At 40.1% G+C, this 21798-nt stretch overlaps 2 protein-coding genes and 2 pseudogenes across 2 annotated transcripts; 3 read left to right on the top strand and 1 right to left on the bottom strand.

The window, feature by feature from the left end:
* Positions 1-514: 514 nt before the first annotated feature.
* Positions 515-2136, bottom strand: LOC143440774 (cone-rod homeobox protein pseudogene; annotated as a pseudogene).
* Positions 2137-7171: 5035 nt separating this feature from the next.
* LOC143440571 (vomeronasal type-1 receptor 4-like) lies at positions 7172-8113 on the top strand. Its single transcript, XM_076927394.1, has one exon. It carries the CDS (start codon positions 7172-7174, stop codon positions 8111-8113), a length of 942 nt encoding a protein of 313 aa, XP_076783509.1.
* Positions 8114-13547: 5434 nt separating this feature from the next.
* On the top strand, positions 13548-20040 carry LOC143440570 (zinc finger protein 431-like; annotated as a pseudogene).
* A 188-nt stretch (positions 20041-20228) lies between these two features.
* Positions 20229-21170, top strand: LOC143440569 (vomeronasal type-1 receptor 4-like). Its single transcript, XM_076927393.1, has one exon. The coding sequence runs from the start codon at positions 20229-20231 to the stop codon at positions 21168-21170; it is 942 nt and encodes a 313-aa protein (XP_076783508.1).
* Positions 21171-21798: the final 628 nt, after the last annotated feature.

Genomic DNA, 21798 nt, shown 5'->3' with positions numbered 1-21798 from the left:
TAGAATATTGTCCATGAGCTGTCAAGATGGCTCAGCAGTTAAGAGCACTGACTACTCTTCCAGAGGTCCTGAGTTCAATTCCCAGCAACCACATGGAGGCTCACAACCATCTGTAACGGGATCCAATGCCCTTTCCTGGTGTGTCTGGAGATAGCTAATGTGCACTCATATAAATAAAATAAATCTTTTTTTAAAAAAAGAATATTGAACATAGTCTATGGATGTCTAAAAGACCTCTACCCAGGTTTGCCCATGAATAGGACTTCCAGCCTCTTGAGATTCAACTCCTATAGGCATCTGGAATTCCTTAATCTGACCCTAGGAACCTCTGCCTGGGGCACCTTATCTTTCAAGTCCTCCCCACTATTCACATCAAGCTTCTTTTAAAATTTTTAATACAAGCTGCAGCATCCCAGCTCAGTTTGGTGTCTCATGCCTGTAATACATACAGACACATAGATCATATATACATTTAAATCATATATACATGTTCAAATGAACAATCCCCTAAACCTACCAGGTAAACCTGATGATTATTAACTTTAACTGTATAAATTTTCCAAATGAATTTAGAGGTCTCACTTCACAGTCCAGATTTGAGGCCAGATTTGCTGGCCTCAAATTCCCAGCCATCCTCCTGCCTCAACTTCTTCCATGCTGGGATTATGAACATTGAGTCACCACACCTGGCTTAGCGCACCACGAGTTCTAACCCAAACATTCTCCAAGTCACTTGCAAGACAGATTTCCTTTCTCTCCAGAGCAAGTTCTCAGCACCTTTACTGAAGACTGGGGGGAAAGCATCAGATATGCACACCATGACACAACCATGGCTGCTGCTGGGCTGTCTTGAGAGAGGAAGAAGTCTCTTTCATTGCTTGGGGTAGACTATAAATGGGCTAAGCTCTCTCATGGAGCTGAGGGAGGACTACACCTGAAGCTGGATTGTTCACAGCCTTTGGCAGGACTGCTACTTGTTGTTGCCTGCTGAGGGCTGCTCTCCTGGAATCTAAGCTGGAGGAGGCAGCTGGAGTCCACAGAGGGTGATTCCACTGGAAGTGGGAGTATAAAGCCTCTTCTACAAGATCTGAAACTTCCAGGCACTCTGATCTTTGTAGTCCAGAGGGTCCATGGGATTGTAGGTAAATTTCCAGGTGCCTGTGGGGTCCTTGAATTCCAGGCTGTCCACAGGGCTGTAGGTGCTGTAGCTCTGGCCTGACAAGGAGGTCGGAGACTGGGCCAAGGATGGCCCTACAGAGGGGCCTGAGAGGGGGCTGAGAGCCGGACCACCTAGCTGGGGCACCATGGGAGAAAGGTAGGGATCCAACCCACTGAAGTAGGAACTTGGAGATGCATAAGCTGAAGGGGAAGAACAGAAAGCAGAGGCAGGGGCATAGGTCATGGCATAAGGGGCTGGGGTGAGAGAGGACCCTGAGGCCACTAGGCCAGCTCTCTGGGCCTCAGGCAAAGGAGACTCTGAAGCTGGACTCCAAATGGATACAAGTGGCTACTGCTGTGGTAGGTGAGCCTGAGGGGCCAGGCAGAGATGGGCTGTAGGCATCTGAGATGCCCAAAGGATCTGTACAAACATCTGTAGAGGGTCTGGGAGATGTGCCTGCCTTCCTTTTCGCAGGACGAGCCTTGGCCTGTCCCCCTGGAGGCTGCTGCTGCTGTTTCTGCTGTTGTCGCTGCTGCCTGCATTTTGCCCTGTGATTCTTGAACCAGACCTGGACCCTGGATTCAGGCAGGTTTATTTTGAGAGCAACCTCCTCACGTGCATACACATCTGGGTACTGGGTCTTGGCGAACATGGCCTCCAGCTCCTCCAGCTGGCTTCTGGTGAACGTGGTCCGCTCCCGACGCTGCTTCCTAGGGGCACTTGAGTATGGGACAGCCTGGTGCATCAGGTCCACACTGGGGCCACTCAGAGCCAAGGCATTGACAGAATAGTGAGGCCCCGGGTTCATATATGCCATCATGATCTTCAGAGACTGGGGCCCAGATGAGGGCACCTTTTTCAACGGCAGATTCCCCGCGGTGATCACCTTAGTTTCACTTCTGAATTTTCAGCAGATCCTTCTTCCAATAAGATCCCTCACTGGGTCTCTCGTTCTTGCTGCCCCACGTTAAGCGCCAAAGTGTCAAGGACCAAGGACCGTTCTTGCTGCCCCACGTTAAGAGCCAAAGTGTCAAGGACCAAGGACCAATATGCCAAATGTTGGAACCAGCACTGCCAAAAGCTTAAGGGCCAAAACTGTTAGAGCCCTAAGCTTTGGGGGCTAAATTGTCCCGGCTAGTACCAGTATCTTCTCTTTGTTTTGTATATTTGATGCTTTGATTATTATGTGACGGGAGGTATTTCTCTTTTGGTCTAGTCTATTTGGGGTTCTGTAGGCTTCTTGTATATTTAAGGACATCTCTTTCTTTAGGTTAGGGAAGTTTTCATCTATAATTATGTTGAAGATATTTATTGGCCCTTTAAGTTGGGAGTCTTCACCCTCATCTATACCTATTATCCTTAGGCTTGGTCTTCTCATTGTGTCCTGGATTTCCTGGATGTTTTGTGTTAGGAGCTTTTTGCATTTCGCATTTTCTTTGATTGTTTTGTCTATGTTTTCCATGGTATCTTCTGCACATAAAATTCTCTCTTCTATCTCTTGTATTCTGTTGGTGATGCTTGTGTCTATGACTCTTGATCTTTTTCCTAGGTTTTCTATCTCCAGGGTAGTGTCCCCCTTTGAGATTTCTTTATTGTTTCTATTTCCATTTTTAGATCCTGGACAGTTTTGTGTAATTCCTTCACCCGTTTGGTTGTGTTTTCTTGCATTTCTTTAAGGGCTTCTACATGCTTACCTGTGTTCTCCTCAAATTCTTTGTGAGTGTTGTTTATGTCCTTTTTAAAGTCCTCTATCATGATCATGAGTATGATTTTAATTCTGATTCCTGCTTTTCTGGTGTGATGTGGTGTTCAGGACTTGCTATGTTGGGGGGACTGGGTTCTGGAGATGCCAAGTAACTTTAGTTTTTGTTGTTTACATTCTTGTGCTTACCTTTTGCCATTTGGTTAGCTGTAGTGCAACTCGAACTTACTGGTTCTGACTGGAGTCTGCCTTTCCAGTTATCTTGGTTGTGTCAGAGCTCCTCCGGGTCCAGATGTCTGTATGATCCTGAGCTCCAGCTGTTCTGGGTACTGTGGCTCCTCTAGGTTATCTTAGGATATGGTGTCTCCATGGTAGTAGACCAGCTATTTGTTTGCTGCTCTGGATGTAGTCGATCCTCTAGGATGCTTTAGGATATGGTGTCCCCTGCTCTGCAGTTCCGTGGTCTGTGACCACTCTAGGATGCCTGCAGCTCTTTGTTTCATGACCTCTTTAGGATGCCTCCGGATGCAGTTCCCAAAGGGGAGCAGATCAGCTGTTTGACTGCTCCAGCCACCTGGATCCAGGAAAGAGCCGGAAGGGGAGTGGTTTTTCCGCAGGGGTGGGTTCTGGATGCCAGGTGCTCTCTGGGGGCTCCCTACTGCCAGTTGTGCTTCTGGGGCCTGGGGCAGTGTGCCTGTGCTCCTACCTGCAGCTCTGCTTTCCATCACCTCTCTAGGATGCCTCTGGGTGCAGTTTTTAAAGGGGAGCAGATCAGCTGTGTGACTGCTCCAGTCACTGGGATCCGGGCGAGGGAAATTTAATAAGATTTAAATAGAACAAGTGTCAGTTAAATTTGACAAAAACAGATAGTAAAGAATCACGGTGTATTGGATTGAATGAATCAATAATATCCCCAAATGACGCAAAATGTATCAGGGTCACATTAAAGAAAAGAAATTAAGAATCACATTCCTTGTGTATTTAACCAAGTGTAAGTACAGATTTGAATTGTGCTGCATCTCTCTCCCTGTGGGGATTAAGTCACTGACTCCAACTGCTCCCCAAGTGACCCAGGCAACATGTTGCAAACATCACTATACACATATTTATCAACTCATTATTATTTCTCCCCCAAACCTTATGGTAAAATTTTGTTTACAAAGATGGCTACCAAAATACTTGCTGTTTCAGGTTTGATTACCACAAAACTTACAGACACCTGAACTACACATTTATCAGGGGCATGGAAGACTACATATTTTAGGATGATACCATAGGCAAGGTTTTGACCATAAAAGCTGATGACATCAGAAACTAAAGCAAGTATGTTTGGTTGTAACACTGTTTGCTTGAAAGTGAGTTGAACATCTGGTATCAGTCTCTGTTCCATAGAATGTAGTCTCTGTCTGGTTCTCCTAACTGGATTCTCAGCTTCTGACACCACAAGAGAAAAGAGTTCCATTAATTTCCAGCTTGTCCCTCTGTGATGCTCACTATTCAATTATAAGTTTTCTTTTCTTATTAGTGGGAAGAAGTTTTGTTTTTGTTTTGTTTTTGTTTTGTTTTTTAGAGATGTCAGCTCCCTTGGTAAATTGTCATTTTCCTTTCTGTGACATGACCATGTCATCCTCTTGGGGTCTGAGCTCTGAGAACATTCAGCCTTCACTTGGGGATTGCTGCTAACTTCATAGCTATGTGAGGGTTGAAAGCCCCACTGGCCACTGAGTCCCCATCTAGTAGCCAGCATCACAACTGCATCCTACCTGCACAGGTGAGTTGCTCTCCTTCAGGTCACTCGTGTGCAGAGGGCAGGCTGTCATCTGGAAGATGTGTGAGTGCAGCTCTCTGAAATGGTTCTCCTCTTTCAGGGAAAGCCTGCACAGGTTGAATGCTCAGAGTGGGGAGGTTCATCCCAAGATGTGAATCCAACATGATTTGACAGAGGCTTTAGAGAAAATGCTACTTTGATTATTATATTACTAGTATTATTTTTTGTTGCTCTTTCCCAAGACAGTGACAGCATAATTGTTTCCAGCATTATGGGGTCCTGATGGCTAAAATTGTTTGTGATTATTTCTCAGAATAAACTTGCACTTATTTTTTCCCAGGGAACCTAAGGTTATTTTCACATGGGTGGTAAAATCTCTTCCAGAGTTTAGGGAGTTGCAAGCGTTATTTGAGATGTGTTTGATGACCGTTTCATACTTACAACTCAAATCATGATTTGTGCAGTTTCTCATGTAGATGCGAATTATTTCTTTCCATTTGCAGAAAATATCAGTGTAGAGTGTCATACTGAGAAGTTAATATCCTTCTGTGAGGCCTGTATGATTGGGACTATGAAAAGATGATCAACCAGTAACCAGATGCTTCAATATGGAAATTCCAAGTCCAATCATGTTTGACTAACTGAATAACTCCAACCTCATGTTACCCAAACATCAGAAGTCACATTCTGCTGTTTCAAGTTCCTCAGACACAGAAGCCCATGAACAAGACCAAGAACCTCAGAGCTTACTTTTTTGTTTGTTTTTATGAGATACTTTCTCTTTATGTATTCCTGGCTGTCCTGGAGATTGTTATGTAGACTAGATTAGCCTGAAACTGACAGGGATCTACCAGATGCCAGGATAAGATGAGTGTTCCAATATTCTCTGCCCAGATAATGCTTTCAAATTGATCAGTGATGTCAATTGTGCCATGTATTATGGTCTAGTCACTTTGCCATGTCTTTAGTGCCTACTTGGTAAACATTATGTCCCACAGAAAACATGCTACTATTGCTAAATATTTCTATGCTGTATCTAATGTACTTTAATTTCATTACACAAAAGGTTAAGTATCACACCAGCAATCCTCCTATAGAATAAATACATTTCTTGGATACTGTTTTAAACACATTCACAAGTACTTTGCTATTTCTCTTTTTTTGTAGACATAATTATTTGTGATAGAGTTATATTTTAAATACTGTTCACCAAAGTAAACATTAGAATGTGTTTGTGAAAACACTTAAAAGTAAGATAAATACATTTATTTACTTGAGACATAAGTAACTAGATTTACATGTGACTGTAACGACACAGGAGAATTCAAATGTTTTTTCTTGATATGTGATTGTCCCTATATTCCTTCCTTATTTTTAATTACTCTTTGTTCTTATTCTCAGAATTTATTATGTTTTTATTATTCTTTATTATTTATTGTCATGGTTTACCTTTGAGAAATTCTAGTAATGTGTTTTCATCATTTCCATGATTTCCCCACTTCTTCATCCACCCTTCTCTACCTGATAAACTTTGTATCTTTTTGAGATTTTTAACTCATATGACACAATTTGTATGGGCCATATGATCTTAGGTGGGTGGACATCCACTGAAGCATTGTCAATCAACGTATTAGGAGCCATATATTTAAAGGAAGCTGACTTGCCCTCTCTGGTAGCTATACAATGTCAAGAGCATCTTAGTGGTTAGTATTTTCTCTGGAGACAGAGCGTGTCCTTACTGGTAAGTGCCTGCTTTTCCTAGTTGCAGGGACATTGGAAACCAGTTAGGACACTCTTCTGAATGTGGCTTCATCATTATACCCTCTCTACAGTGCACTTGTTGATATTAAACCAGCAATTAGTTGTAAAGCATTTGAGAAATGAAAACCCTTAATGTACTGGCTGGTTTTGTGTGTCAACTACATATAAGCTAGAGTTATTACAGAGAATAGAGCCTCATTTGAGAAAATGTCTCAATGATATCCTGCTGTAAGTCACTTTCTCAATTAATGACAAGCGGGGGTGTTGTGGGTGGTGCCATTCCTAGCCTGATATTCCTGGGTTCTATAAGAAAGCAAGCTAAGCAAGCCAGGAAAAGCAATCCAGTAAGCAGCACCCCTTCATGGCCTCTGCATCAGCTCCCGCCTTCAGGTTCCTGCCCTGTGTGAGTTCCAGTCCTGACTTCCTTTGGTGATGAACAAAATTTGGAAGTGTAAATTGAATAACCCAATTTTCCCCAGTTAGCTTCTTGGTCTTAATGTTCTGTGCAGGAAAAGAACCCCTGACTAAGACTCTCACGAATGGCAATATAAAGTTCAACTCTTACTATAATGTCCAAGTTAATTACCTGTAATTAAAACAATAGGAAATCATTGAAATCTAGGAATCTCAAACTAGAAAGACATTTTAATATATGAACTTATGAACATATGGCGGTGAATTCTAGGCAGCACAGTGGTGGTCATGCTATGAAGGAGATAGTCTAATTTGCTTAACAAGTGTCCTCTGGACTTTATATGCACTGACCTAGGACAGTGATGGTATGGCTTCCAGAGACTTGGCCACAGGGATGTTCTTTCTGTTCCAGACTGCACTGGGAATTCTGGGGAATTCAACCTTGCTTTGCTGTTTTATCATTTCTAACTTCACTGGGATCAAGGCAAAGCCCACAGACCTGATTGTCAAACACCTGACCTGTTCCAGCATCATGGTTCTTCTCTTCAAAGGCATCCCTCAGACAATGACTGCATTTGGTCAGACATATTTTCTAGATGACTTTACATGTAAACTTGTGTTTTATTTTCATAGAGTTGCCAGAGGTGTATCCCTTGGCTCCACATCTCTGCTTAGTGTCTTTCAGTTCATCACCATCAGCCCTGGGAATTCCAAGTGGGCACAGCTCAAGGTCAGAATTCCCAGGATAGTTGGTCCTTCCCTGGGCCTGTGCTGGACAATCCAGCTGTTGGTATATGTCTTCATTCCTATATACACAACTGACATATGGAGTGTAAAAAATGTTACTGGTGTAAAAGAATTTGGATACTGCGCTTTTGTTAATTCCTGGAGAATCATCAGCATTCTTAATGTAATGTTTTTGACATTCAATGATGTCATGTTTTTGGGACTGATGATGTGGGCCAGTGGCTCCATGGTGTTTATTCTGATCAAACACAAGCAGAGGGTTGAACACATTCACAAATCTCTATCACCTAGGTCATCCCTTGAGACCAGAGCCACCCAAAGCATCCTCATCTTAGTGAGTACCTTTGTGGTGTTCTATGTAATCTCTATTGTCTTGACATTTTATCTGTCTGTGATAGATGTAACATTTATGTGGCTGTCAAATGCAAATTTAGCCATGAGTGCATGCTTTCCAGCATTCTGTCCCTTTCTGCTCCTAAGACACTACATCTCAGTTTTCAGGCTCTGCTGTTCCTGTTCTTACCAGACAACACACTGTGCTTGTGGAGCCAGAGAACACTAAATGCCATAATGTCTGTATCCTTCTTTCCCTTTCTTGTACTCTGTTGTTTTCTGTGAACACATGGCCAACATGAACCTTCAAAGTAGACACACAATATGTACAATGTTTCCTTCCAATACAGTTTGTAATTTAGCCTGGGAGAAGTGCAATTCATAGTATATGATGTGAGTGCTGAAACAATTGCTGTTCTTTTTTTCCATGGAGAGTGTCACAGTAGTAGAATCATTGAAGCCATTGGTCTCTATTGATTATAGTTTAAAATGATCTTCTACAAGGATGGTGATTTTAATCAACAGTCTCAGTTACAGAACAAAAGTTAATCGGGTCTCTCTCTGGATCCTGCTTGTGCATCAAGATATAAACTATCAGGTTGTAGTCCAGCCCTAGGTCTGCCTGCCTTAAGCCACAGTCCCTACTGAGATGGAAATGGACTAATCCTTTGAGACTGTAAGCTAGCCCTCAAATAGCTGTATTTGTTCCAAAATTTCTGTGCAAATTGTGTTACATCACACAAAACTAACTGTAACTAAATTTGTACTTGAGAATGGAGCCTTTCTCCAGGATAAACTATGCAACATGATCAGACTGAGATAGGTCTGAACATTCTATCATTTGGACCTTTGGACCAGATATGCAGTTGACAACCAGACTCGCCAGAGCTCCTAGAGACCAAACCACCAAACAAAGTATAAACATGGAGGGACCCATGGCTCCAGTTGCATATGTAGCAGAGGATGTCCTTATCTGGCATCAATGGGAGGGGAGACCCTTGTTCCTGTGATGGCTCAGTGCCCCAGAATAGGGGAATGTTAGGGCAGAAAGGCAGGAGTCGATGTGTGGGTGGGGGAGCATTCTCATAGAATCAGGGCTGCAGGCAGAATAGGATAGTGAGTTTATTTTGGGAAAATCGGGATGGGGTGCAACATTGAAAATATAAATAAATAAAACAACAAATAAAAATTAAAACAAAATAAATAATAGCAAAATTTTTGGGTCTTCAAATAGCCACATTCATGCAACCAGGCACATGTGTAGTTCGGGATGATGAAAGTTGTTATATCACCTGTTATATAAAATAAGATTGATTGGCTTTTCACTTAAAATTGAATTAGAGGTATTTGACTATCATAACTATTTTACAGTAAGTGATGAAATTTCAGGAATAATTGAAGAAATATATTAATATGATATAGTATTTAAAAAATTTTATCTGTTGGAAAAAAAGAAATGCAGTTGAACTGTATAAGTAGACCTTACCATGCACTCATTGTAGGAACTCAGACTACAGAAATGCTGAGTGCAGCGAGGACCATGGTGGCTCAAGAGATTCCAGAAGAAATAATCCTGAAGACAACTATTATGGTATTTTGGCAAAAATGTGGCTGCTCTTTGCCCTTGTCCTAAAACACCAGCCAGAGGCCAAACTGAAGAGTTTTGGATAAATGTAGTTGAGAGAGAAAAATTTCAGTACAGTGGTTATTAGTGATCACCTTTGTAGCAGCATATTTCCCTGCAAGTTGGGAGGAGCTGAGGTGGGAGAAGTAAGGAGAGTAAGAGGAGGAGTAAGGAGAGGAAGAGGGAAGGAGGAGGAGGAGCTGAGGAGAGAGATGTAGGAGCCATGGATGGCCACACACGTATTGGGAGAAGTCCTGGATAACAACTTATATCTAGGTCAGTTAATTGGTTAACACTTCCAATTGTGTGGGCTTCTTGTTATTTGAGCATTGCTAAATATATAAAGCTATTGGATAATCTTTAAACATCAGAGTCTTTTTTCTATTGGGTACCGAAAAATTGTGGGATGGTGTGTGCTCAGCCCAGCCTTGTGAAGACAGCATGGAAGATTGGTAGAGCCATCTCCCATGCTGGTGTCTCGTGGGTGACGGGCTGGTGTCTTTGTCCCTCCAGAGCCAGTGGGCTGAACCGAGCAGCAGTGTTGTATTTTCAGGCCTAGGCTAGTTAGGAAGATGATGGCTGACTAAGAACATGCACGACTGGGTGCTGCCCTAGGCTTCTTTTGGTTGGCTTCTTCTATTTCTTATTGAGATATGGGCTTGTTTAGATATTTTACCTGCTCTTGTTTTAACTTTGGTATGTTGTTGCTGTTTAGAAAACCATCCATTTCATCTAGACTCTCCAGTTTTGTTGAGTATAGTCTTTTGTAGTAAGATCTGATGATTTTCTTTTGAATTTCCTTGGTTTCTGTTGTTATGTCTTCTTTTCTTATTTTGTTAATTTGGATAATGCCTCTGGGCCCTTTTATTTAGTTTTACTAGGGGCTTTTTCTATCTTGTTGATTCACTCAAAGAATCAGCTTTTTGATTTGTTGCTTTTTTGTATTGTTCTCTTTATTTCTATTGGTTGATTTCTGCTCTGATTTTGATTATTTCCTGCCTACAACTCCTCTTACTTATGTTTTCTTTTTTTTTTTTGTTCTAGAGCTCCTGGTGTGTCATTATGTTTCTAGTGTAAGATGTCTCCAGTTTTTTAACCAGGGTGCTTAGTGCTATGAACTTTCCTCATAGGACTGCTTTCACTGTGTCCAATAAGTTTGGTATGATGTGTGAGCATTTTCATTAAATTCTAGTCATTAATTTCTTTCTTTATATCTTCTTTGACCTAGTTATCATTGAGTAGAGAGAGTTGTTCAGCTTCTATGTGTATGTTGGCTTTCTGTTGGTTTTGCTGTTATTGAAGACCAGCCATAGTCAGTGATGATCTGATAGGATGCATGGGATTATTTCAATCTTCTTGCATCTGTTGAGTGTTGTTTTGTGAAAAATTATATGATCAATTTTGGGGAAGGTACCATGATGTGCTGAGAAGAAGGTGTATTTTTTTTGTTGTTTTAGGATGAAATGTTCATAGATATCTTTTAAATCCTTTTGGTTCATAACCTCGATTAGTTTCCTTCTGTCTCTATTTAGTTTCTGTTTCAATGTCCTGTCCATTGGTGGGAGTAGGGTGTTACGTCTCCCACTCTTATCGTGTTTGTTAAGTGTGTGTTTTGTGCTTTAGTAAAGTTTCCTTTATGAATGTGGGTGCTTTTGCATTTGGGGCCTAGATGTTTAGAATTGAGACTTTGTCTTGGTCAGTTTTGCCTTGATGAACATGAAGCTCTTTCTCATCATGCTTGATAACTTTTAATTAAAAGTCTATTTTATCGGATATTAGGATGGCAACTCCAGCCTTTGTCTTATGACCAAATTCTTGAAAGACCTTTTTCCATTCTTTTACTCTGAAAGCAGTGTTGTTATTGAGGTGGGCTTCTTGCATGCAGAAAATGCTGGTTCTTGTTTGCATATCCAGTCTATTAGCTTATATCTTTTTTTGTCATAATAGAATTATCTTCTTTTTATCTTTTTTAATGTATATATTCTTTATTTACATTTCAAATGTTATCACCTTTTCATTTTCTTTGTTAATTCAGCTATCCCACCACCCATCTCCTGCTTCTATGAGGGTGTTCTTTTTCCAACCCCCCATTCTTGCCTCCCAGCCCTCAAAATCCCCTACATTGGGGAATGGAGCCATCACAGGACCAAGGGCCTTTCCTCCCATTGATGACCGACAAGCCTTCTTTTGGTACATATGGGGCTGGAGCTATGGGTCCCTCTATGTGTACTCCTTGATTGGTGGTTTAGTCTCTTGGGAGCTCTGGGGGGGGGTCTGGTTGGTTGATTCTATTTTTCTTCCTATGGGGTTGCAAACTGCTTCAGCTCCTTCAGTTTTTTCTGTAACTCCTCCACTAGGGACCCCATGCTCAGTCCAATTGTTGGCTGCCAGCATCTGCCTGTGTATTTGTCAGGCTCTTGCAGAGCCTCTCAGGAGACAGCTATATCAGGTTGTCTGAGACCCACAGACAAGCAATGGATTGAGCTTTGTAACTCTTATGGAAGAGTTAGGAAAATTATAGCAGGCCTCAAATTAGATAGTAACTCCACAGGAATCAACAGTGTCAATTAACCTCGACCCTTTAGAGTTTCAGAGACTGAACCTATCACTGAAAATCATAAGAGGGGCCAGACCTAGGCTCCCCCTGTGCTTATACACTCGATATACAGGTTGGAAGTCATGTGAGTCTTGAACAACTGGAGCCAAGGCTACCCCAAAAGCTGTCTCATGTCTGTAACATATGTTCTTCTATTGTAGTAGGGCTGCCTTGACTGGCTTCAGTAGGAGAAGTTGTGTCTTTTCCCACAAAGAGTTGATGTTCCAGAGTGGGAAGATAGGTGGGGCGTTACTCCCTTTTCAGAGGAAATAGGAAGTAGGGTGTGGGGAAAGATTGTGGGAGGGCTGATTTGGAGGGGGGCAAAGAACAGGATGTAAAATGAATAAATAAAAATAAATAAAAAATTAAATATAAGAATTTTCCAAACATAAGGAGACTGGAATATGATGGCAGGGTCCACTCTTCTACACACATCTCTATGGCTGTCTCACACACACCTACCACCAGGACCAGGTCTACTGTATTGCCTGGGGTAGGCACTATGTCTGTTCTCCAGATTGCTGCAGGTGGCGAGAGATGTGGTCAACTCCCCAGAGCATTGCGTCCAGTGATGGGTGGGGCCTGTTAAACACAGACCCTGTACATCCCTGTGATGCCCAGACAGTGATAACACCATATTCTCTAGTGGTACTAGGAGCCATGAACATTGATTGACACTGACTCCTGGTGTTTTGTAGCCCTGACTTCAGACATGGCTTTCAGTGGTAGGTCAGACTGGGACTTACCATGACCCCAGATGGTGGGGTTTGACATTTTACAGTGTCCAGTTCCATGTTTCTTCATAATTCTTAGGCTGCTCTTGTTTTTCTCTCTCATCTGACCATATTTGAATACTGCAGTGGCTCCTGTTGCAGGATTTCCATGATGTTACATGCTGGTGACATCCTCTATCCATGGTCCATGTATACCATATACTTAAATATGGCATTTTTAAAAATTTAATTTGGAGTATTCCCGTTAGGCTAGACTTTATATTTAGGAAGCCGCTGTGATATCTTTTCTCTGATACCCCATAATAGGGTTATATGTACACATTTCCTCTGTGACTTGTGTGTAACTTGTGTGTATTTAATATTCCAACTGATATCCTCTTGCTTATATAGCCAACACTAAGTATAAAGAGCTATCTCCTTTTTAATGTGATTTTTTAAACCATGAAGTACATTTACTGTGTAGCTCTAGCCACCCTGTAATTTGCTGTGTATACCAAGCTTCATCCCAGCCCCAACTCACAGAAATCCACTTGGATCTACATCCTGAATGCTGAGATTCAAGGCTTGTGCTACCACAAGTGAATTTAATAAGAATTAAGATTCTGAATGTTCACTGTGCCTGTGCAGGATTGAATGGTAATTTGTAACCTGCTCTGAGCTTTGTTTTGGATGTTGTGTGGAGACCTTAGGGAAGCTCTGAAATCGAGTTATGGATGCAGTAACTTGTGATGATTTGCATGTGAACTTCACTGCGGAAGAGTGGAATTTGCTGGATCCTTCCCAGAAAAATCTCTACAAAGATGTGGTGCTTGAGACCTACTGGAACCTTACTGCTATAGGCTATAATTTGGAAGTCCATCATACTGAATAACAACATCAAAATTCTAAAAGTCATGAATGGCATGAAAAAAGTTGTACTCCAGAGAAACCTTATGAATGTAACCAATGTGGTAAAGCCTTTTCAAGTCACAATCATCTCCAACATCATAGAAAAACACATATTGGAGAGAAACCTTATGAATGTAATCAATGTGGTAAAGGCTTTACACAACAAAGTTGTCTCCAAATCCATAAAAGAATCCATAGTGGAGAGAAACCTTATGAATGTAACCAATGTGGTAAAGCTTTTTCATATCACAATAATCTTCAATATCATAAAAGAACCCATACCAGAGAGAAACCTTAGTTATGTAATCAATGTGGAAAAACCCATTTATAAGTGAAAAGGTTCCAAAGACATAAATGATCAAATACTGGAGAGAAACTTTATGAATGTAATTAATATAGTAAAAGCCTTTTCACAAAGTTTTTGTCTCCAAAACCATAAATGAACCCATATTGGAAAGAAACCTATGAATGTAATCATTGTGGTAAAAGCCTTTCCATAAGGATTTTTCCCAACACATAAAAGAACCCATATTGGACAGAACTATGGATGTAATCAATGTGCTAAAGCCTTTGCATGTCCCACTAGTCTCAAAAACATAAAAGATCCCATATTGGAAGAAACTTTATGAATGTGATCAACGTGGTAAAGACTTTTCACAACTTTAGCATCTCCATTATTATAAAAGAACAGGTACAGGACAGAAACCTCATGAATGTAATCAGTGTTGTAAAGCATTTGCAAGTCACAGTCATCTGCAGTGACAGGAGAGATCACATACCAGAGAGAAACCTGCTTGAATATTAACAAGGTGGTAAAGCCTTTGCATGTCAGAGTTCTTTACACACACACAAAGAAATCACACTGGAGAGAAGCCTCATTAATGTAATCATTGTGGAAATACTGACAATTCACTTTTATCTGTGACTACATAATAGAACACATTCAAGAGAGTGACTCAGTGTCATCAAGGTGTTAAGCCCTTGCATGTCACAGGCATCGCCTGATACATAAAAGAACACATACTGTAGAGAAGCTGCATGAATGCCATGAATGAGGTAAAGTCTTTGCATGACAATGTACTCTCCAAATACTTCAAGTAACACACTTTTTAGAGAAACCTTACGAATGTAACAAACGTGGAGAAGCCTGCGCCTATCACTGTAGTCTCCAAAGACATAAAAGACCACAAATTGGACAGAAATCTTGTGAACGTACTCAAGTTGGAAAATCCTTTACATGTCACAGTATTCTCTGAATACAAAAATCAACACATACTAGAGAGAAACCTTCTGAAAGTAATCAATGTGGTAAAGCATCTGCATGTCCTAATTGTATTTAAATGCATGAAAGAATTTATAGTAGGAATAAACTGTGGTGATTTGAATAGTCTTGTGCCTAAGAAGTGATAACATTAATATGTTTGGCCTTGTGGGAGTAGATATTACTGTTTTGAAAGAGGTGAACTCCTAGGGTGGTGCTCTTTGGAGCTCAGGCCAGTAAAAAACAGACTCTTCTACCACTCAGCTGGAAGACAGTCTCTTCCTGACTGCCTTCTCATGAAAATGGAAAACCCTCAGCTCCTTCTCCAGCATCATGGCTGCCTGCATGCTGACATTCTTCCTGCTATGTTGGTCATGAACTAAACACTTGAAAGTGTAAGACAGACCGAATTAACTATTTGCCTTTAAAACAGTTGCCTTGGTCATAGCGTCTCTTCTTTTGTTTTTTTTTTTTGTTTATTTGTTTTTGTTTATTTGTTTGTTTGTTTTTGGTTTTTTGTTTGTTTGTTTGTTTGTTTTTGGTTTTTTGAGACAGGGTTTCTCTGTGTAGTTCTGGCTGTCCTGGAACTCACTCTGTAGACCAGGCTGGCCTCGAACTCAGAAATCCACCTGCCTCTGCCTCCCAAGTGCTGGGATTAAAGGTGTGTGCCACCATTGCCCGGCATAGCGTCTCTTCTTAGCAATGGAAATTCTAAGACAGAAGTTGGTACCCCAGACTTAAGTATTCTTATTGGTAGGCCTGATGCTTTTGTTGGAAGCAATGTGGATTTTTAGACTTTGGATTTGTACATGCATTAAGTGGAACTTCATGGGCCGTCCTAGTAGAACACGTATGTGCTAAGGGTGGTTTGAATTTTGTATATAATTTTTATAATGTTTTGCTGAAGAATGTTACTGTCATTTGCTCTCATCTGAAGGTAAAGAGGTTTATTTTGTTAACTGCATTGACAAAGAAAGTCTCAGGAAAGCCAAGCATAGCCTTTGGCCTGTGTTTACTCTCATGGTGATTGTTTTGATTATGCTTAGTAATCTTAGAAAGGAAAAATATGAAATGTTAGCTTCAAAGAGAAGGGGGGAGGCAGGGAGGCATACGTTCACATATCTCCACCTGTCAAACATAGTTGATATATCTAGGTTGGGTAGTGGGTTACACCTCTGATTGAGCATTACCAAACTTATAAAGCCTTTGATTAACATTTAAAAAAAAAGTGTATAAATGCAAAAAGGAAAGGGGGGCATGGGATAGGGGCTTTCTAAGGGGGGAGGGATAGGGAAAGGGAATGGCGTCTGAAGTGTAAATAAAATATCCAGTAAAAAAAAGAAATCTCACCTTGAAAAAAAAAGAAAATCTCACCAGGAAGTTGAATGAAGGTATATCCTGTGATCAAAGATACACAATGGTATTAAAGAAATGGTGATATGGCAAGATTCTATCCACCTAAAAAAAGATTTAAATAGAACAAGTGCCAGGTAATTTGACAAAGACAGATAATAAAGAATCATAGTGCATTGCGTTGAATGAATCAACAATATCCCCAAATTACCCAAAATGTGTCAGGGTCACATTAAAGAAATTTAATTAAGAATCACATTCCTTGTGTATTTAACCAAGAGTAAGTACAGATTTGAATTGTGCTGCATCTCTCTCCCTGTGGGGATTAAGTCACTGACTCCAACTGCTCCCCAAGTGACCCAGACAACATGTTGCAAACATCACTACACATAGATTTATCAACTCAGTATTATATCCTCTCCAAAACTTATGGTAAAATTTAGTTTATGAAGATGGCTACCAAAATACTTGCTGTTTCAGGTTTGATTACCATAAAATTCACAGACACCTGTACTACACATTTATCAGGGGCATGGAAGACTACATATTTTAGGATGAAACCATGCCTTAGGTTTGACCATAAAAGCTGATGAAATCAGAAATCTAAGGAAAGTATGTTTGGTTGTTATACTGTTTGCTTGAAAATGAATTGAACAAGCAGGATGAGTGCACAGTAGGACAGCAGTCTTGAATCTGAAATACCTACAAGGTGCATTAATTATGGCTGTGAGGTCCATCAACACTTCTAGTCTGTTAGAATGTAAGAGATATTTTTCTAGTGATGCAGCCCCCAGGAGAGTGGATTAGCAACTCTACCCTCTGGCATCAGTCTCTGTTCCACAGAATGCAGTCTTTATCTGGTTCTCCTAACTGGATTCTCAGCTTCTGACACCACAGGAGAAAAGAGTCCCATTAATTTTCAGCTTCTCCCTCTATGATACTTACTATTCAATTAAAAGTTTTCCTTTCTTATTAGTGGGAAGGAGTTTTGTTTTTTCGAGATGTCAACTACCTTGACAAATTGTCATTTTCATTTCTGTGAAATGACCAAGTCATCCTCTTGGGGTCTGAGCTCTGAGAACATTCAGCCTTCACTTGGGGATTGCTGTTAACTTCATAGCTATGTGAGGGTTGAAAGCCCCACTGGCCACTGAGTCCCCATCTAGTAGCCAGCATCACAACTGCATCCTACCTGCACAGGTGAGTTGCCCTCCTTCAGGTCACTCGTGTGCAGAGGGCAGGCTGTCATCTGGAAGATGTGTGAGTGCAGCTCTCTGAAATGGTTCTCCTCTTTCAGGGAAAGCCTGCACAGGTTGAATGCTCAGAGTGGGGAGGTTCATCCCAAGACGTGAATCCAACATGATTTGACAGAGGCTTCATAATTTAAATGCTATCCTGTATTATAATTATGTCTATTATTATCTTTTTGTTTCTCTTTACAAGACAGTGACTGTGTATTTCTGTCCAGTATTATGGGGTTCTGATGGCTAAAACAGTTTGTGACATTCTCAGAATTCACTTGCACTTATTTTTTCTTGGGAATCTAAGACTCTGTTCACATGGGTGGTAAAATCTCTTCTAGAATTTAATGAGTCACAAGAGTTGTGTCTGATGACCTCTGCATATTTACAATTCAAATTATGGTTCGCACAGTTTCTCATGTGTATGTGATCTATTTCTTTCCATTTGCAGAAAATATCTGTTTAGAGTGGCACATTGAGAAGGTAATATCCTTTTTTTTAATATCACATATAGTCATGTCTACAAAAAAGCAAAATAGAAAACAACTTGTATTTAAAACAGGGTCTAATAAATTCACTTATTCCATAAGAGGATTGCTGCTGAAATTCTTACCATTACTATATGTGATATTAAAAAAAGGCATGTATGATTGGAACTGTGAAATGTGGATCAAACAGTATAGAAATTGATATAGAAATTCCAAGTCCACTGATATTTGAGTAACTGAATAACTCCAATCTCATGTTATCCAAACATCAGAACTCACATTCTGCAGTTTCAACTCTCCCAGATGAAAAAGCCTATGAGTCCCATAGCTTACTCTTTGTTTTTTCTTTTTTTGTTTTTTCTTTGTTTTGTACATATAAGTGTTCTTTTTGTAGTCTTGGCTGTCCTGGAGCTTGTTTTGTAGATCAGGTTAACCTCAAATTACAGGAATCCTCTGGCCTCTGACTACCAGGTGTTGGGATTACAACTATGTGTCAAAATCCCCAGCCCAGATATTGCTTTTCAATCAAACATTGATGTCATTTGTGGTATGTATTATGTAGTGATTATTGTTCTATGTCTTAAATACCTATTTGTTAAACTCTATGTACCACAGTCTAGAAGGGATGCTACTCTTGTTAATTATTTTCATTCAGTGTCTAATGTGCTTTAATTTCATTATCAAAAATGGTAAGAATTTCAGCAGCAATCCTCTTATGGAATAAGTGAATTTATTAGACCCTGTTTTAAATACAAGTTGTTTTCTATTTTGCTTTTTTGTAGACATGACTATATGTGATATATTTTAAATACTGTTCACCAAATGAAAAGATTAGAGCGTATTTGTGAAAACACTTAAAAGCAAACATATAAATATTTATTTACACAAAGACTTAAGTAACTAAAAGTACATGTGACTGATGACAAAGGAGAAGTAAAATGTTTTTTCCTTGATATCTGATGTTCTGTATCTATATTCCTTCCTCATTTAAAATACTATTTATTCTTTCTCAAATTTTATTATGTTTTTATTAGTCTCTATTATTTATTCGCATGTTTTATCTTTGGGAAATTTGTGTAATGTGTTTTTATTATTTCTATGCCTTCCTGACTCCTATAGATTCATCACCCTTGTCTACCTGATAAACTTTGTATCTTTTCAAGATTTTAAGTCATATAGCACAATTTGTATGGCCCATATGATTTTGGGTGTGTAGACATCCTCTGAGCATGGTCAACCAACCTACTAGGAGCCATATATTTAAATGAAGCTGATACCCACTCTCTGGTAGCTGTAAGCTGTCAAAAGCATCTTAGTTAGTGGTTAGTATTTACTCCTTTCTGGTAAGTGTGTACTTTTCATAGTTGCTGGGATATTGGAAATAGGCAGTGTGTCTGCATGCAGGACACTCATCTGAATGTAGTTTGATCATTAGACCCTCTCAACAGTGCTGTTGTGAATATTAAACCAGCCATTAATTTTAACTCATTTGAAAAATAAAAACACTGAACAGGCTGGTTTTGTTGTCAACTTGATATAAGCTGTAGTTATCACAGAGAAGAAGTGTCCCTTGAGGAAGTGCCTCTGTGAGGAACCACTGTAGGACCTTTTCTCAATTAGTAATCAAGGAAGGGAGGTATACTGTGGGTGGTGCCATATCCAGGTTAGTAGTTCTGGTTTCTATAAGAAAGCAAGCTGATCAAGCCAGGAAAAGCAAATCAGTAAGAAGCACCACTTCATGGCCTCTGCATCCACTCTTGCCTCCAGGTTTTTGCCCTGTGTGAGTTCCAGTGATGACTTCCTTTGGTGATGAACAGAAATTTGGAAGTGTAAGCTGAATAAACCCTTTCCTTTCCAACTAGCTTCTTGGTCATGATGTTTTATGCAGGAAAAAGCCTCACCGAGACTCTTAAGAATGACAGTATAAAGTTCAGCTTTTACTACAATGTCATGGTATTTATCTGTAATTAAAACAATTGGAAATCAATGAACTTTAGAAAACTTCATACTAGAAAGACACATGTAAATATTTAAACTTATGAACATAAAGTGATGATTTCTAGGCAATACAGTGATGGACATGCTCTGAAGGAGATAGTCTAATTTGTTTGACAAGCATCTGCTGTACCTGATGTACACTGACCTAGGACCATTACCAAATGGCCTCTAGAGACATGGTCATGGGGATCTTCTTCCTGTTTCAGACTACACTGGGAATTCTGGGGAACTCAGCCTTGCTTTGCTGTTTTATCATTTCTGACTTCACTGGGATCAAGGCAAAGCCCACAGACCTGATTGTCAAACACCTGACCTGTTCCAGCTCTATGGTTCTTCTCTGCAGAGGCATCCCTCAGACAATGACTGCATTTGGTCAGACATATTTTCTAGATGACTTTACATGTAAACTTGTGTTTTATTTTCATAGAGTTGCCAGAGGTGTATCCCTTGGCTCCACGTCTCTGCTGAGTGTCTTTCAGTTCATCACTATCAGCCCTGGGAATTCCAAGTGGGCACAGCTCAAGGTCAGAATCCCCAGGATAGTTGGTCCTTCCTTGGGCCTGTGCTGGACAATCCAGCTGTTGGTATATGTCTTCATTCCTATATACACAACTGACATATGGAGTGTACAAAATGTTAGTGGTGTAAAAGAATTTGGATACTGTGCTGTTGTTAATCCTGGGAGAGTCATCAACATTCTTAATGTAATGTTTTTGACATTCAATGATGTCATGTTTTTGGGACTGATGATGTGGGCCAGTGGCTCCATGGTGTTTATACTGATCAAACACAAGCAGATGGTTGAATACATTCACAAATCTCTATCACCTAGGTCATCCCTTGAGACCAGAGCCACCCAAAGCATCCTCATCTTAGTGAGTACCTTTGTGGTGTTCTATGTAATCTCTATTGTCTTGACATTTTATCTGTCTGTGATAGATGTAACATTTATGTGGCTGTCAAATGCAAATTTAGCCATGAGTGCATGCTTTCCAGCATTCTGTCCCTTTCTGCTCCTAAGACACTACATTTCAGTTTTCAGGCTCTGCTGTGCCTGTTCTTACCAGACAACACACTGTGCTTGTGGAGTCAGAGAACACTAAATGCCATAATGTCTGTATCCTTCTTTCCCTTTCTTGTACTCTGTTGTTTTCTGTGAACACATGGCCAACATGAACCTTCAAAGTAGACACACAATATGTACAATGTTTCCTTCCAATACAGTTTGTAATTTAGCCTGGGTGAAGTACAATTCATAGTATATAATCTCAATGCTGAAAAATTTGTTGCCCTTTGTTTCCATGGCAAATATCACAATAGCAGAGATATGGGATTATATTGATTATTGTTTAAATTGGTATTTTGTGAGGATGGAAATTTTAATTAGCAATCTCTGCTACAGTCCAAAACTTAATCAGTTATTTCTTTGCCTCCTTCTTGTGCAGTAAGATATATGCTCTCAGCTACCACTCCAGTCACATGTCTGCCTGCTTGAACTTACAGTCCTTGCTGAGATTTAATTTTCCTACTTCTCTGAGACTTTAAGTAAGTTGTCAATTAAATTTACTCATAAATTTCTATGAACAAGGTGTTTCATCACTAAAATACTAAGTGTAACCCAGCTGGTACTGGAGACTCGGTTTTTTCCCCAGGATAAGGTGTACAACATGATCAGGATTAGACAGGCCTGAAAATGCTATTATTTATGTCTTTGGAACAGAATGCATTTAA

The sequence above is a fragment of the Arvicanthis niloticus genome, chromosome 30, assembly GCF_011762505.2.
Source record: "Arvicanthis niloticus isolate mArvNil1 chromosome 30, mArvNil1.pat.X, whole genome shotgun sequence".
Taxonomy (NCBI): Eukaryota; Metazoa; Chordata; class Mammalia; order Rodentia; family Muridae; genus Arvicanthis; species Arvicanthis niloticus.
This window is presented reverse-complemented; position numbering and strand designations above follow the sequence as displayed.

What these genes read in the sequence shown, in the direction of transcription:
- LOC143440571 (XM_076927394.1), top strand. Translation starts at nt 7,172, where the DNA reads ATGGCTTCCAGAGACTTGGCCACAGGGATGTTCTTTCTGTTCCAGACT.
- LOC143440569 (XM_076927393.1), top strand. Translation starts at nt 20,229, where the DNA reads ATGGCCTCTAGAGACATGGTCATGGGGATCTTCTTCCTGTTTCAGACT.